The sequence below is a fragment of the Arctopsyche grandis genome, chromosome 3 (genome assembly GCF_051622035.1).
Source record: "Arctopsyche grandis isolate Sample6627 chromosome 3, ASM5162203v2, whole genome shotgun sequence".
NCBI classification, from domain to species: Eukaryota; Metazoa; Arthropoda; class Insecta; order Trichoptera; family Hydropsychidae; genus Arctopsyche; species Arctopsyche grandis.
In genome coordinates this window covers 7,734,095-7,752,796 of record NC_135357.1, presented here as the reverse complement: position 1 = coordinate 7,752,796, position 18,702 = coordinate 7,734,095, and the positions used below count along the sequence as shown (strand labels likewise).

The following is an 18,702-nucleotide window of genomic DNA, read 5'->3' as shown; positions in this document are numbered from 1 at the left end:
CGATACCTGTAAAATTGGCATCTCCTTTCTTATCACTCTTGCTAATTTCAAGTTATTCAGCGTCTCGAGGTTGGCCAATTCGAATATAAAATGCTGCAAAAACTTTTCCATATATGTCATTGTAGATGTTTTTATGAATTCGCATTGTATAAAATGCTTATGGTTTGCTTTGATTGTATTGTATATATAAGTGAACCCGTTGCTTTGGACCGATATGTAAAGGCGAGTGTTCATGTTATATGAAATAAAATAAAATAAAATATACTTACTTTATGAATATAAAATATACGTACTTGCTGGATACGTGCAGTAGCTGGTAAGCTCTGTGATAATATAAATAAAACTTTAAATACTCACGTCACGTCACGTCATGTCGTTTGTGTATTTTTTAGGTAGTTTTGTAAAAATCTTAAGAGGTGGGTATTAATTTCTAAAACACGAGCTACCAACCTTTTCTGCTCCATTCTCCTTTTCACCACTGTTCAAAAAATAATTCCCCCCCCCTCCCCTTTTTTTTCTTCCAACTCATTTTCCAATTAAATTTCTTATTGTAAGAGCACACTAAAAAATGTGGCACGGGAAGTGCTTTTGATTTCCAGCTGTGATGGGTTTATCTTCATATCAAGTTCATTCATAAGATCTTATTATGTATTTCGACAAGTTTCTCATGCATTTATTCAAATATGGGAATCACCGTTATCGATCACCACCAAACCTTTGTCAATACAAAGATAAAATATAACCAAAAACACTCCAGATAGTGAGTTTTGTCAAGGATCACGACAATATAGACGGCGTGCTAGCGATTTTTTGTGTGTTCAAAACTATCTAAAAAAAAACAACCTTTATGTACTATTTTTAATCATCTTTCGAGACAAATTATACCGTGTGAGAAAGCAGTGCTACTCAACCTTTAATCATGTTTCCAATTCCGAATTTCATTCCTACTCATTTGATAACTCATTTAACCACTTAATCGCCACGCGTTTTTAGACACCAATTCGATTATTTTATGTTTGTGTTTAGCGTCAACTCTTGACACTCCTTCTTGAATATATAAATATATAATAAACTAAGGAAACATATTGACTTTTTTCAATTTAATTAGTATTACAGGATATTTTTAGATGTCAATGTGAAGAAACCAAAATTAATTTCGAATCATAGTTAAGATTTTATTTTGATGAAAATCAGTGTGTGTTATAAAGTTTGGATAATCCAATCAATGCGTTACCATAGATATTTTATTTTTATTTTATTTTACAAATATGTTTACCAGGAAGGTTTAACAGGTAAACCCCAAATGCGCCTTCCTGGTCCACATAATTATTACATATATACATGTAAATCTAAATAATATCTGAAATCTATGGTCAGTATACATATATTACAAACATCGTATTAATGCGATAAATAACGATGAATAACTTTCATGTAACAATATGAATTTTATATTCGATAAACAACCACAGAGACATCTATGGTGAGCAATATGGCGAAACCTAAGATATAACAATAACTAAAGGTTCGCAACAGAAAATTGGGAAGGAAACGCCAATTTTACAGGAATCGTTTCAATGAAAATCAGAAAAATTGGAAAATTCTGATAAGAAACGATCGACCTAGACAAATGAAGGTCTGGCCAACAGCGAGACTTAGCTGGTAATCGAACTCGTAACATCAAGTACGAAATAATTCAACATTCACCACTAGACCACGCTGCTGGTTATATATAATGTATATAATGTAACGGTCCAATTTCGTATGTACATTCATGATTCGTTGGTTGGGGATCGCTGATTCAAAACATCCGGCGGTGAAAGAGTTGTCTAAAAGCATGGAATTTTTAAGTTCATTGTATTCAAATCGAACAGTCATTTCCTCTCCTGTAAAGTTTCGTACCGATTTTACTCCAGTATATGATGTATGTGCCCTTTGTTGCCGTCGTTAAACTACCATTAGAGTGGTGTACGTTTTATGGATCTGTATGAAATGTTATCGTTCAAAACAAGAAGTGAAATCTATCATCCGGTAGTGCATAGGTACATAGTTGTCGAGGAATTTTTAAGTAGACGTGAAGCGGACACTGACTACATTAAAATTCCCAGACGATGAAAGTTTTTTTGTTGTGCAATCGGCTGGCGGACATCCTGTCCTTTGATACCTTATAAATTCAGAAGCGTTTCGGATTCGCAATCCACCTTTCCTAATACGATTATTTCATCAACGGTTCATAGTACAGTTTTGCAAAGTCTTCGCTTCATTACGAACTATGTACATATGTGTGTACTCGCTGCTTCAGCGCAAAAGTTCGCTTTGTTCTATTTTCAGTACGAGAGGTGATTCAAAAAGTTTTAAATCGCTGTATAATTCAAGTACGTACGGGTATATAATATGTACATATACTGTAATATGTACAACGAGTTGCATTCTCATTGATGCAGCGCAAAGATAATTCCTGTACAGTTGGCCAACACCTTCGAGATTTTACGGTTCTAGATTTTTCTCAAGGAAAATGTGTGTACCAATGTCTAAAACTCGGCGAGAGCTGAGCAAATTATTCACATGCTGCAATTTCAATATATATTTTGCGATAAACGAGATAAAAAATGATGAAACGTATAATTAAGATAAAGTTTTTGACCTTCTCTAATGCAACAATGTACCTAATATTTAATCTCAATTCCCGTTCTATAGAATTTGAACTGTTTTATTTTTATTTATTTTTGCATAACATTAAATAGTCACTGTTGAAATACATACTATATTTATTTTGCTTTAAAAGTGGATTTCTTAGAAGCAATTAATTTTGAAAAATGATGATTTTCCCATATGAAATGAACAACCTGCTAACAGCAAGCCTTTTTTATGATATCCACTTGATCAATCACACATACTTGTTTAAGGTGGTCAGTTTTTACTCATGAAGGAATTTTTCAATTTATTGCTCAGCAAATTGACGGCAATTCGTTGCTCTTAGACCCTATTTAACGATGAGCAACTTATAGCCCAACTAATAAGACAATTTTATTTAGAACATAATATGAATTGAATGATTTAAGTAAAAAACTAGTAAAGCCTCTCAGATGAGTATCAGATGATATATGTAGAACAATAATTGTAATGATTATATATAATTTTATAGACTTTATAGATCAACTTTCCTTCTTCTTGTCACGAAAGTGGAAAAAAGATTTGATAAATAAGTATATGATAACAGATTCTTAGAAACAAAGTCGAGCAATTAGTTGCTCGATTGATAACTCGTAGTATCGCTCATAGTATCGTCTGCCAGGATAAATTTCGTAGCAGGCAACTCATCGCCGGATAAGTGGCTTCCTTTCATATGTACATATTTTATATTTTCAACGATGAGCGCATCGAATTAGCTTCATGATATTATGCCTAGTTATCTAAAAAGTAATTTGACTTCTAACCGCATATGTATGTACATATATATCTAGTATTACATTGTACAAAGCAAAGATCGTAAACTTATCTGTTAGTCGTCCGAATTAGGGATGCGTAGGCTTAAAATTTTCCATATTTAGCTGAGAACGAGTTATGATAGTCCAATATAGTGGTACCCTGTCTACGATTAATTCTGTACCCAAATTCGGAGTCCCATTCGTATTCAGGGTCCGCCTTAACACCCAAAAGACCCAGCGTCTAACAATGGACGATTATACGATTACGCTGTGCGTAATGTGTAATCAGGGTTGCTTCAGATGGATGGACGGTGACTTGCCTTTCCTTCACAAAACACACAGATACATTAAGCAACACCTTCGCGGCTGGAAGACGAGCGATAAAATGCCTCAATGCCGCATTCAAATGTGTGGGATGTTAGTCGGCGAAAGTTTAAACGGTTCAAAAGTGCCGTTTTCGACCGCTAATTCGTTCTGTGATCACAATGAAACTCGACAACGCAAACCGTCTGTTCTTCTTGTCCGGCTTTAGCGCCAAATTTCACTTTCTCCGGTCGTAGAGGTCGTCATTGGATGGTGCAACTGGTGTGATTCACCAACCGGATCAACGGCGAACGACAGGTGAAAATATAGAGGATGTTTGACCAAAGAATTGAGGTCGAAATTTCAATGCGTGTTACCTAATCGCGAGATGGGAAAAACACTCGATGAAATAATTAGTACGCTGTGTCGTTTTTAATCGAGTATGTCACGCGAAATGTACTTCAGGAAACTGCATACTGTATTCTAACTATGTATTCTTATTCTAGTCCACCTTGAGATGAATCTCGTCCGTTACGAAACCGCTCACTTTTTCTACGAAGCAACACTAGTAGCTTCAACGGTTTTATATTTCAAAATCCGGTACGCATTGTAGCAACAATACGTGTTGCTTTAGTCTGAAAAAAATGCCATAGACTTACATAGGCTCACACTGAATCGTACGCGGCATGCTTTTTTCTGGATATCTGGATAGGATAGATAGATAGTTGTACAAGTAAAAAAAATGCTAACTCGCCTGATCTATGCCAGGCCAAAATCATCCCTGGAGTGTTTTCGGTGATGCTTTTTCATTGACATAGTGATCGAAAACAATGATTCCCATTTTTGATAAAATGTTGAAAAAACCGTGCTTTCTTGCTTTGAACATTATTGGGGTGTTCTATTGTTATTTAAAACGAATCTTTCTAACGCCGATCTTTGTTCATGATCTTCTGCAGAAACCGATTGGTACGCGGCACGTGTTTTTTTAAATATGTTTTGCAGCTGCAAAAAAAAACTCTAGCACGCCTAATATATACCATCGCCATCCTTCCCAAAACTCGGATATTTTATTCTTGTATTGACATAGTGTTGATAGTGATCAATATCGGTACCGAAATAATAAGATCATACGAATTAATGAATAACCTGAAGAAACGCCTTTCCCAGCTGAGAGCCACGAGGATGTGCATGGCGTAGGAATCAGTGTTTTCGCCTTAATGATGTAGACATTCAGCAATTGCCTAGCAAGTTTTTGGTGTAGATGTTTTTCAGCGATGAGCTACTTGTCTGCCATTAGATAAGGATCTTGTTTATAGCACAATACGATCCGTCAAATCGTCATGTACCAAAAGCATCGTCGTGTGCCAAAGTAAACCTTTTTTTCTCTTTAGAATTCAGCACTGTTGGAAAGTGTATTGTTATTTTGGGATTGCCCTAATAACCAGCCTCCCCACACATATAACCCACACTACATACTTTGATTTGAACTAGGACTTTTATTATTATCTGTCTGGTGATAGTGAAAGCTATGTAGATGACGCTAAGTTATGAAGAATCGATCTGCGGTCTGTAATTTCATTGATGAAAGCGAAAGTCGAGATGAAATCTGCGGAATACAATCATACCAAAATTCATTTCATCCAACATTTGAGATTTACCGCTTCAATTAGCAGCTTATTGCCTTTGTGTGAACGTTCAATTCTAGCCACAACAATCTACTAAATTTTAATCCGAATTATGTTACTTTTATCGCAACTGTCAACGGTTGCTTAAAATTTGCCGAAAGCATCTGCGGGAATTACGAGCTGCACTCAAGACCGGTTTATTCTCGTTAAACGAAACTTCACTTCGTTATCTCGGAGGATCTCGTGTGCTACTTTTACCACAACAAAGGATCAAAAAGAGTCGCTTCACTTTCGAGCCGAGTGCACCTTGGAGTGCATTTTAGAAAGTGACCATCAAATACACCCATACAAATAGATACACATTTGAGAATCTCGTATAGTGAACCCGGATTTAAAATTTCACCCACTCGTAAACCGAATGTCGCCCGATAGTTATAGGTGAATTATTTCTCAATCATAAACGCTCTTACGTGGCGCACTTGAGTTCTTATAAAATACCTCGTATTATCTGTGACGACTTTTTGGTACAATACGATACAAATCAAATGGAAAAAAATCGTTGTAAGTACGATCGTTACACACTGCCAATTACTTCCGCGAGAACGTTGCTCGCAATAACGAGTTCATTCATTGATTAGTGGAGGTTCTCAAACGTTTTTATTTGTTTGTTGTATTTTAGATTAAAGGGGACATTACTATGTACACATACATAGTTATAGAACTTTAAGTTAAATACTCAATATTCGTGTTCTCTTTTGTACCTACATATGTCGAAACGTTTGAAGCATTTTGTGACTTGTACAACGTTTTGTATAACTTTCAGAAATGTTCAAAACTATGTAATACTAGAACTAAAATTCAAATTCCTTTGAATTAGATACACACATGTAGTAGTTTAGGTTTGTCTCCTATTTCGATTCTAGCTCAGATCAAATGTCAACAATGCGGCTTTTATACGGGATTTTAGTATTCACGTCGTAATTTTGTATCACGAATGTATATATTTAGCTGCATTAATATAAAATTGTATCGGAAAGAGGAAGCACATCAATTATCGATTTGTGTCTCCGTATTTCCATCCCACTCAAATCGGAGTAGGTACTGATGTCTTTACCCATACTTCAGAAGGTTTTATTCTATTGATAACTGGCTTACCTCGATAAAATAAACGAATGTTTGTTATTAATCCACAAGAATAGTCGAAATATGATTTTTCTAAGTGGAATTTTATTTAATTCTCATATAGAGACAATTTAATATATTATCCCTATTAATTCAATTCAGAATCGTGTAAATACAAATAAATAATAGTAGCGAGCTTTTAGCTCGCAATTTTACCGATTTAAAATTCAGCACACTTCCAATTAACCCTTTTAAACGAAAACAAAAAATAGTGTGGTCAGAACACTATCCCAATAAACATGTTTCAATAGAAAATGCCAAATATAAAATAGTATTAACAGTGGGAAAAAGTCCCAAATGAAAATACGTACTTTGACTTTTGATTTGAACTGGACTACTACTTAGAGAGATTTGAAAGCTAAAAAGTACTACAAATGAAAGATAAAATACCCGACTATAGATTCCAATATTCATTTTGTACAGGAAATTGGCAGATTTTGAGACATCCACCGAACAACACCAAGATATAGAAAAATCGCTCGATTTAAAAAACACATATCTTCGAATCTCGAGCCAATCAACATTTTTTATTACCAGATTCGTGTTTACTGGGCATAGATCTATAAGAAAAGTCATATCTCGTCTCTGAACCATGTTTCGTGTCAAACAGTGTAATTAGATAAATATGTAAAACAAATTGATTTCACTAAAACTGGAAATATTTATTAATAGAATATAATATTTCAACCATTTTAAATATCCACTAACAACCTCGGTCGAACTTATTTTTATTTAATTTGATAGTTCTATTTTGCGCGGCATTGACAGAGTTACGCGGGATTATCGGCGCGGCATAAATTGCTATTTATTATTATTTATTAAATTATATTTTTATGAATATATGTAAATATATAAATAATTTAATAATACATACATAAATTCCACTACTCTTTTGATAAATTCTATCTCTTCTATATAATCTGAAGTATTTTTCGTTAAGGTACTACTTTGAGAAGCAAAAGTTTTCATTCGAAAAAACCTTGCATCAAAAATTTAATCACATATTAGTTTTCAAATAATATATTACCTTCTTTGTATTTTTAAAATATAAATAACATCATCGAACATTATTTATGGATTCAACCTTGCTTTACTATATTAGAGTTTTAGCAATACTGATTTGCTCATAATAAATAAAACTACCACGTTTTTGCGTTGTTCTATAACCGTTGAAAGGCAAACTCATTTATAACGCTCATTTTTTACAGCGAAATCATCAACAACTCAATAATGCTATTTGGCGTAATAGCTCATCAAGATACCGAGATTTTAGGTCATCGACGACTTCATCTCAAAGATGTGCGACCCATTCAAATGTCATCGGTATCTCGATCTCATCCGAGCCGATCGAATTTATAGTGACGGGATTCAAACAATGTGTGTTTCCTTCTTCGTTATATGACCTTATAAGGTTGTTGCTTGTCTTTGCCTTAAATGTATCCTTTTCTCGTTGTCAAAAGTCCTTTTATGGCCGATCGTCCTGTGTGGTTTTAACTCTTCGGTCAATGTGTACTCACCTATCCAGTTTACTTCGCTGCTCAAATATGTATAGACCTTTCGAGGTGGTCCCAACATCAATAACGTCCTCAGCTTAAGCACTCCATTCTAATGGCTCCAACCCAAGCTATAACGACAAAACAAGTGAATTCGAACTAAAAGTTAGTTGATTAGTTATTTATTTACTTGGGATTTAAATCCGTCCATACATTATATGTAGGTGTATAAAGTTTGCTTGAAGTATGAAATATGCTCAAAGGAATGGGAATTAAGATTGGTTTGTATAATTTTCGTTTGATGATACTTTTTATAATGGATTTTGAATGCTCATAATTAATTAAATAAGCATACGAGGCGAAGATCTAAATCCAGCGAGTAGGTTGATGACCACGTTAATTATTCATTACGGAATCAAGCGTTAAAAACACTTTGTGGAACCAGTCTTAGTAAATCGTGTGATTGATTACATTTACTTGCATAATGACTCGATGCAAGAATGAGAATCTATTGCTTTAAATTATCTCATCTTCATCACATATGTACATATGTATGTCGATATTTTTTCAACTATTTATATGCATTCTCATTTTTTTTAACAAACCTACATATGTATATCTGGAAACAGGGCTAAATATGTATAATATAAACCACATTGTAGTTCATTGGTTAAGCCATTTTTTACAATCATTTGCAGCAAACCCATTTTTGACCAATATATAGAGGTCGATGGTTCAAATCCGGCCGGAATCGAGTAGGGTGCAGATACACTAAATCGTACGGCACACTATGCCTAGGTAGACCCCAGCTGAGGTGGGCGTATCCTCATGTCATTGTGAATTCGTATGATCTTATTATTTCGATAATTTTCTTCAAATATGGGATTCACAGTTATCGATCACTGTCAAGTATGGATAAATACAAGGATAAAATATCACCGAAAACACTCCAGGGTGTGATTTTGGAACGGTGTGTGCTGGGCGTTCCATGAATATGTGCAAAGCATGCAACATTTTTTCGCATGTTTAAAAGTATTTTGGACTAAGGGATGTTAAAACATATCTAAAAAAAAAAACACGTACCACTCAGTGTGTTTTCGCCTTAATTCGTTTCTGATTGGCTGTCGTCAAAGTCGTTTCTGATTGGCTGGATAGGTAAAAGACGTTTGTGATTGGTCGGTCGATAGATGACATTAGTTTTTTCCAATCAAATAAATTTAATAAAAAAATAAATGTAGATTTTTTAAAAGGCTTTTTTTACTTGGTTTCATTTCATGGTTCGACGATATTCTCACTATTTTACTGCATTTCAGTTTACCGAGCGAAGCCGGGTAGCACCACTAGTTTACTTTTCTTTATATAATAATCGTCTAATGAGTAGAGGTAGGACCGGAAGCGTGCTTTTTTTTAGGAAATATGGCGTTTTGGGTCTATCTTCTAGGAAACAGGGCAAACTACAAAGCTAGAGAGCATAAAAAAAGGTTCATCATAAAAATGAACAAAGCACGGCGAACAATGAACAAAGAACGGCGCAAAGTTGGTCCGCTCTTTACTAATGAGTCGTCTCCCCTTGGAATCGTATATCGTGAAAAGAGACGTGGCATAGCGTGAGTTTTGCGCATGTCACTTCGTTCACATTTATAATATCTAAAATTAAATTTTTTTTTTTGAGAAAAAAAATCGTTTTTTTAATTTATTCTTTTGTCTGTGTCGGCCGATCAAATGGCGGCTTCCGTTGATCCGAATTGCGATATTTTACCGAGTGCACAAGTATGTGCACACAGGGCACTAGTACACAGGTTTTTCATTACACATTGACCCTTTTTCATTTCAAAAATAAACCTATTTCGTCTCAAATTGGCCCCTTTTCAATGTCAATTTGAAATGAAAAAGGGTCAATTTGGAATGAAAAACCTATGTATATATAAAGGAACAATAATTTGGAGATGCCTTGCTTTGTATGATTGGCATTCAAGTCAAATACAATTACTTAATACATAGCTAAGTCTATGAATCGAACTTGAACCATTAAGTAAGAGCTATCTATATGGCTATTTAAAATAAGGCCATCGAACGTTGACATTTAAGATTGACAACCACCATAGAATCTTGACATTTAGTAGTAAATGTCTCTAGTTTAATTACTACCTGTATAAAGGTATGCATGTCTAATTTTGCGATTCATAAGCATTTGTCCCGATACAGTATGCATCACCGTTATTGCAATTGCACACGTTCTTCCACACCTTCTCCTGATTTAGGATTCAAACCACGTCTCATACATTCAGACGATCCCTGTTACGCCTTTCTTTCTGGAACGTTTCCTGTCGACCGGCCGCTTTTATGAGGCAAAGTGCTCCAATCGCCTGTGGTCCAGCTGAGACTAATTCCCTCCAATATGTCACGGAGTCGTTTCCAATTCTCATTCATCGGCCACGTACACGCAATGAGCACTGTAACATAATCCTTCCTCGTCGGTGGGTCCTCCTCTTCTCTCCTCCTACTCCTATGTACGTACCACCAATTAAAGTGGGCGCTCGCCTACCACTCGTCTCACCTATAAGTTTCTCTTTTGTCCACCGTGAAGTGGCTTTTCATACGTGTTTAATAAGGATGAATATAGTCTTCCTGGCGAAACGTCGTCTTCAATTTCGTCGCCACTTAAAATTGACATCATCAACGTGGTTGTATCCTCATTTGTGCAACATTTCTTCTCGTCTGAATTACGCCTGCGTGCGCGTGGGTGACCTTTGATGTGAAAAATGCACCTTATCATTCTTAATTTCACTATGAGCCACAATCATAATAACGAGATATTCGTATGAGTGATTGCGGCTGAACTTCCTACATGAAAGTACGCATAAAATTGATGCCAATGAGATAGAATTTATTAGTCGTTGTTATGATTGATGAATATGACCCATTTGGAACGAGTGTGACAAGATTCTTATGTGCATTTGTATAAATATGTATTTTGCAATGCGAAGAGCATCACCAAACAATAAACCAGTAGCTTTATTTAATTGGTCGGATTGGCGTATTTTATTGTTAGTCCTTCCACATTTATGTATATCAAACACTCAGTTATCTACGTTACAGTACAGTAAAAGCATATTTCAAGTGAAAATATATTTCACCAATTCAAGCAGTGAAAATGTATCAAACAATGCGGTGTAAGACATGCTTTTTCACCACAGTATGCCAAGAAGGTGTCCGTGCCGTACGATCCATTACCTGACAACTCGTTCACAGATTTTCCGTAAACCGATGATGCGCTCCAGGCATTACGTATACGGCCATCTCTTTCTCACCCCGTCTGTTCACCATGATCTTGTTTACTATGCCATTACGTATGCAGCCATCTCTTTCACAGACCGTCTGTTATCGGTGAACAAATGGTCTGTGAAAGAGATGGCTGCATACGTAATGGCAGAGTAAACGAGATCATGGTGAACAGACGGGGTGAGAAAGAGATGGCCGTATACGTAATGCCTGGAGCGCATCATCGGTTTACGGAAAATCTGTGAACGAGTTGTCGTGTCACCATTGAAAAACAATAAGGGCTAAAACACACTGAATCGATCGGTACTAGTACGTTATTGGCTGTGAAAAACTGCACGAGTTATTTTTTTCGATTAGTTTCTCCTACGTGTATTCAAATATGGGAATCACCGTTATTGATAATTGCCAACCTATGTCAATACAAGGATTTAAACCTGGGTGCTGTAGCATAGATTATGCGTGCTAGCGTTTTTTTTACATGTGCAAAAATATCTAAAATAAATAAAACACGTGCCGCGTGCACTATGCGTTTTCGCTCTAATGTTAAAGTAAATATGAATTTTTTCCAAGCACGCAATAAGTATCTCAATACGCAATAAGATATTCCCAGTGGTAACGAGATGTGAAAATGTGGATACCTTTTCGAACGAGCTAATTTTAAAAAGTGTGCGAATTTAATGTCAAATGTCAAAGATCAATCGTAAGAACGTTCTTCTTTCACCACTTTCTTTCCCATGCGTTTTTGTATTCGACGTGAAAGGGCATCGAGTATTCGAAAGTTTCACCAAAAAAAGAACCGTTTGACCTATCAAGATTAATTAGCAAAAAAAAAAAAAAATACACAGCCACTTCAGTTGTTCTCTCATAGACAATAAACAATGGCGAATCGGTCGAAAAAATAAAATCGATTGTTTACCACCATGGCATTTCATTATACATACAAACGATCCGCAAAACGTTCAATGGTTCGTTCGACCGCACACCTTTCACAGCAAATGGATTAGGTTAACTTTATTACCGAATTGTATTGTGGAAAGCATCAGCGGAATGAGGGTAGTTGGGAAAAATAAAGCTTTCGCCATGGACCGTAACTGCTGCCCCAAATATTTGAAGATACTTAGTGGGAATTCAACACATTCAATGATAAACCCACGAATACAAGCTACCCTATTTTGTTTTTTTGAAACTCGTTTTTGAGATGTACAGTGATGATTTCGAGCGCGGTCATTAATCAATACCTTGCCGGTAACTTGAACTTGTAATTAGTACAAGATTTCTGGGTCTAGATCTCTCATATAGAGTCGGGCTTCCCACTTGATTTATAACACCACTTTTGTACCAATTATATAAGAGTGTTTCCTTTCATACTTAATTTAAATCGTCGTCTGTAGCCAGAATTGTTATTTGCACTGTAATCTTACTCAAATGGAAACTTGCTTAATTTATATCAACCGCCTTTCAAACATAAACTGTCGTTGAATAATTTATCTGCGCGTCTGGAAATTTCAAACCAAATTGACGGAACGGAATTGCCAAACACATTGCCAATACGTAAACAAATTACCGAGTTTCAATGTAATCACAATTTGCGATGTAATAAGCAGATGCTCTTTAAGGCAGTTCACACCAGTCGGTTCAACGATACTAAACAGAAACCGGGTTTTTCTTTATTTTTTTGTTGTTGATTGTGACAATCTGTCTGTGCCATATATCATGCATGTGGTTCATATTATATAATCTTATTTGCTAAGTAGTTTTATAAGTAAGCTTTGAAGCTTGGTATTAAAGTGTTCTTTTTATTTATTTTGCAGAGATTTCCGACCGACGAGCTTGGAGAAGCGTCAAGAAGTATGCCGATTGCGTTTCTATGAAGTATTCGCTTGGGGTGGTCCTCTACTGATTGCCGGCATTGCTCTGGTCCTTGACAGATTGCCTCCGGATCCTCATCAGACTTTCTTAAGACCTCGCTTCGGTGTACAGCGCTGTTGGTTCTACGGTACAGTTTCAAATTAGATACTTGTTATACATACATTGTATTGTTGCTTAGAGGTGGTTGGAGGGTCCAAATAAAATACCAAAGTCGCTTCACAGCATTTATTGGTGATTCAGGAGATACACGCACCGCCAGTGCTCCGTCCAGAATGCCTTGATATCGCCTAAATACCTGCTTATAACGGGCAGGTCGCTCACTGCATCTTCGACGTCCGGTTACTTCCCTATTTTTTAGGCACGTACCCGGATATGCGCTCCAAACGATTGCAAACCAAGCGGACGCATGCTCATTTCATACTTTTGTCTCGGCTTTTGCCATTTTAAACTTGCCAGAAAGATCCAATTCAATTTTAAGAATTGCCAATCATCAATGTACATCGATATGTCATCTGCCCAACCCCATCAATATCTCGTCTTTCGTACATTCAAACAGTTAAAATGCAAGCGATTTGCAATAATTTCGAAAATTTCGCATTCCCACGATCCAAGGCACTCAGTCCCACGCTATCGCGCTGTCAGTTCTGAGAAGGGACTGGGTGCCTTCACTAAGCCAATTCGGTGGCTTCCATTGTTTCGCCTACTTGCACTTAGCCTGGAGATAATCCTCGAAACTAATTATAACGGCGGCTCCTTTTAGAATATGCTACAGTATGTATGCTAAAGTCGAAGTGTATTTTCAGTTGTAATATATTTCAAGTGGCATTTTAGGTCATTCATATTCGAATACAATTCAACTAGTAAATTATATCTTTACAAGCGCAAATACACTTTCAACAATGTGCGCCAGTTGTTATAATATAAAAGTCGAGTTTTGACAGCTCTGATGTTTTTACGGATGTTTTAGAATTCAATAATGTGTTAAGATTTGCTAGGGATTACAAATAAAGGTAATGTGTACCGTATTACGATAACTCTAAGAATGTGTTCAAAACAAAAATATGACTTTCCAACTTAATTTACTAGTCGAGTGACGTTTTCACGCAAACCTAACTTCTCCATCTAACCTGGTACCAACTTATAGTTGAGCTGTATTTTCAGTTGTAATATATTTTGACCAGAAGGAATGTAGTTCGCCATATGAATCAACTTACGTGGGTTAGGTGGAATATATTCCAACTAGTCAAGATATATTACTACTGAAAATACACTTCAACTATAACGGTAGTTGGTACCAGGTTAGATGGAATATATTCCAACTAGTCAAAATATATTACAAAAGGAAGAGACACTTCAACTGTAACATATATACCAGAAAGACCTAACAGATAAAACCTAATGCGCCTTCCTGACCAATTACAAACATTGATAAGCAATCATATTTATACAGTATCACAGATACATCTATGGAAAAATTCGATAGTACTAATATTTCGATTTACAGAGCGGGTAGCATATTTATATATCGGCAAATTCGAGATGCTATAAACTTAAAGTTTGTATGAGACAGAAAAGGTTGCCAATTGGGCGGAACCGTTTCAATTAAATCAGATAAATTTGCAAACTCTGAAAGGTAACGATCGACCTGAAGTCACATATCCAAGGTCTGGGCAGTAATACCAATGAACCCATGACTACTCAGCTGAAAGCATTACATTATTGTACATTTAAATCTAAAAACGCTTTTTAAGTAACATTTTTCATGTCATAGAGATTAGATGATTGGCGCTCGTCAACCTCTGGTTTATTAGCGCTGATCACTTGATATTGCGTTCGCGCCAAAAAGGCCTCGACGTATGAAAAAGCTGTATACAACAGCCAATAAGGTCTCGCGACCCATCAACCAATGATCTCTCTTTGCAGAGAGTATCCGATGTGTATAGATATTAGGCGGTTTTGGTCCGTGCTTCATTCAGAGCTGGCAGGCCGACGGATTGATATCAATAAACTACCTCTTCCACTGCGTCTTTCACTCCAATCTCTATCTACACTTATTATAAAACAACAATTCAAACATTGATTAATTGACATGGTAACCAAGTGGACAGAAACCATTTAAAAAAAAATTGACCCTAACAATACAATTTCATCAATTTAAATAAAACTTTGTAATAGTATTATTCAATTAATAGTATATTATTGTATTTATAGGCGATTTGGAAATATTGACGTTCTTCTTTGGACCTATTGGAGTATTGCTCGGTGTAAATCTTCTCTTGTTTGCATCAACGGCCCGACAGTTGACATGCGGCTTATGGAAACGGGAAGATGTCAAGTCTACTACAGAAAGGTTAGATTTCGAATCTGTTTTGATTTTGTAATATCATTTGCTTTGTCTTATTGTTGTTTTATTTATAGGGCTGCTTTGGGACGAGTTTGTATGAAGCTGGTGGTAGTTATGGGTGTGACGTGGATCGCCGACGTAGTTTCTTGGGCTGTCGGAGGACCTAGCTATCTCTGGTACATGACGGATCTCATCAATGCACTGCAAGGAGTTTTGATTTTCATCGTCGTCGGATGTCAACCTCAGGTATGTTCATTTTATATTGCAAAATGTTCCATACACTGGAACGATGAACTTATCATTTGTTGTTTGTAGGTTTGGGCAGCCGTCAAGAAGATGTGGTGCTTGAAGATGCTGCGGAACAACACGGCCAATACAACAGGAGCCATTATGCACTCTTCGTCGCAGGGTCTGCCGTCGATGGGCGACTCGGTCACGAACAACACCATAGCCAATACGAACACCACGGTCAAAATACCCATGGAGACGGTGTGTTGAAGGATCTGCGATTAAGTATAAGGAAGAATTAAGACTTTCACCAACCAAAGCTTCATCATCACTCATTTATATACGTAGGAACACATTTCATCGGTGCAAACCGGACGACTCTCTCGACGGAGATGTAACTGAATTGATATTTTGCATTCTCAATGCAAAAATAATGATCATATAGTATTCAACCGAGTGAAATGTGTTTGCAAGATTATTGTTGTAAATGTCTAATTTGTAGATTATTTGTGTGATAACAAAAAATCATCTATTTAAATGTGTATATAGGTAAATATTTTCTAGGATTATATGAGTAATTGTCAAAAACTGATTCACTTTTGAAATGCTGATATTTCAAATACCAGACTATTTTTGCTATGAAACATAGTTTATGTTTTGGATTTTGATTATTTCAAAATATCGATTTGTAGAAAAAGACCTCAACATACTCAAAATATATGTACGTGTATAATTCGATGTGTATATATAAATGTGCATAATTGTTCAATGTTTCCGTACCGTCGATATATGTATATTCGATGTGTATACATTTTAGATGAAAAAAAAATGTACAAGTTCTCTTATATTTTTATTGTTTCATATTTGAAATGTGTAAGTCATTATTTAGATTTAAATATTCGATATATGTATGTATGTATTCGTAAGTGAAATTTACTTTTTACTGTGTATATTTATTGTGCGGATATATATTATTATTATGTGATCGACGAATGTAATGCCAATCCTCTCGGTTTATGTTCAGTTTTTAATTTGTGACTATTATTATGTTGTTATATTTTGTTGATCACTCAGCTTTATGTGCAGGTATTGATTGAGACGGAACTTGTGATAAATCGTAAGTATAAAATTGTCTACGAATGTGAGTAAGTCATCTCGTCGAATGATTTATATGTATTTTTTAAGAACGGTCGGCAGTTTTATCGGTGAGCCTTTTTTTTATTGTGACTGAGATTAATTCGTCTTGAATTTTGTGTACGTGTAATGATTACGGTATGTCTGCAGTGTCGATGCAGAAAGTTTACCTTTTAAGAAAGCTACAAAAAAAACTGTAAGATATTAATGCATTTTATTCATCATTCCTTTCCTGTATCGATTTGTTTTTCTATTAATTGTAAAGTTATTTCTTTTTTTAAAATAAACTGAATGAGTTATATTTTAAATCCCCAATACGAGGAGTCCGAATGTGTACATTAATAATTTACTTGCCAAAATTGTATTTTTAAAATATACATTATATATATAGAAATAAAATAATAAAAAAAAATAACACATATTTTGACAGTTTCATTTTTATTTCCAATCGCAATACGCAATCGTTTTTAAATAAAAAATAGTGACATTTTGAATAAAAATATTCAGGTTAAGAAAATTAAAGAATTTATTCACAAAAAACGTGTACTGCAGTTGCATATATTTACAATCTTCTACTTCAATTCATCATCATCTTCGTTATAAAATTCATTTAACCGGAAAATTTTAAGCTTGAAAATAGCTTAAATACATCGGCAAGACTTTCTCAATAATAAAAAAAAAAAAAAAATGACATAAATATGAATACAATTCCGCAGACAAGATCCAACGCAATCAGTTAAATGAATCTTACAATCGTCACACACACACACCACTCATATACAATGAATATATATATATATACACATTTTCGAAGGAGTTTTAGCCGCAAAACGCTCGAAAAACAACTCTTACAAACTACTATCACTACAATGTACAATCTTTACACGCACATTACTTTAATCATAATTAATAATTACACGAGATATATGTATACACATTTATATAATAAATACAAGCGTAACCTTTCGGTGTGTATGGTATATTCGAAGCGCCGATACAGCAGACCAGCATCAAATATCCCACGCAGAGCGGACCTGACCAGTGCCACCGCTTCCGTAATATACTCCCACATCAAATATTTATAAAATAAGTATATAATAATAATATTAAATAGTAATGATTCGTGAAAACTTGCACGGTAACTTAATCATAACTAACTAAAATTTAAAATCAAATTAAAAAGCAAGAAACATAGTTTCACTTTGACTTTTACATGACCTTTCAAAATTACAAAACCCAGCCCTTTCGAAAGAAAATCTTCAGTTCTGAATCATTCATTCACACATACATATACACACACACACACACACACTATATAATGTATATTACAAAGTATTTCTTTCAGTATACTTGATTCATATAAATAAGATTATATGCACAATGCCGAGCGAGTTTGTGGAAGATCCAAGAGTATTTTGCATTTATTGTCATAGCAAGGGCGCAAATTGGAACATCAATCGGCGATGATGATCACCTTAAAAATTTCGTACTATCGTAATATACATTCGTACCAAAGAATACATCATTCGGTGAAAAACTAAAATGCCTATCATACGACGGATAGTTCAATAAGTAGCAAGCCTAAATAATTCATTTAATGCAAATGTGAAGACATTTTGATAATTCGGTATTCATAATTATAAAAAAAAATATATATATATATATATACGATTAAATATGAACAAGCTTTCAACATTAAACTCACACAAACACACAAAAATATACAAATGTACTTATTATACACACGCTCCATTATAACTTCATTCCAAATAAATATAATAATTGTGACAATACTGTAATTCCTACAACGAGGT

At 35.2% G+C, this 18,702-nt stretch overlaps 1 protein-coding gene across 1 annotated transcript in view; it reads left to right on the top strand.

Annotated features, from left to right (window-relative positions):
- The window catches only part of mthl1 (adhesion G-protein coupled receptor methuselah-like 1), a 103,539-nt gene extending 86,260 nt beyond the window's left edge, over positions 1–17,279 (top strand). Inside the window, exons 3-6 of the mRNA XM_077426824.1 lie at positions 13,125–13,309; positions 15,394–15,532; positions 15,601–15,772; positions 15,842–17,279. Coding sequence (XP_077282950.1) covers positions 13,125–13,309; positions 15,394–15,532; positions 15,601–15,772; positions 15,842–16,024 — 679 coding nt within the window. The 3' untranslated portion in view covers positions 16,025–17,279. The remainder of the gene's footprint in view (positions 1–13,124; positions 13,310–15,393; positions 15,533–15,600; positions 15,773–15,841) is intronic.
- The last annotated feature ends 1,423 nt before the right edge of the window (positions 17,280–18,702 follow it).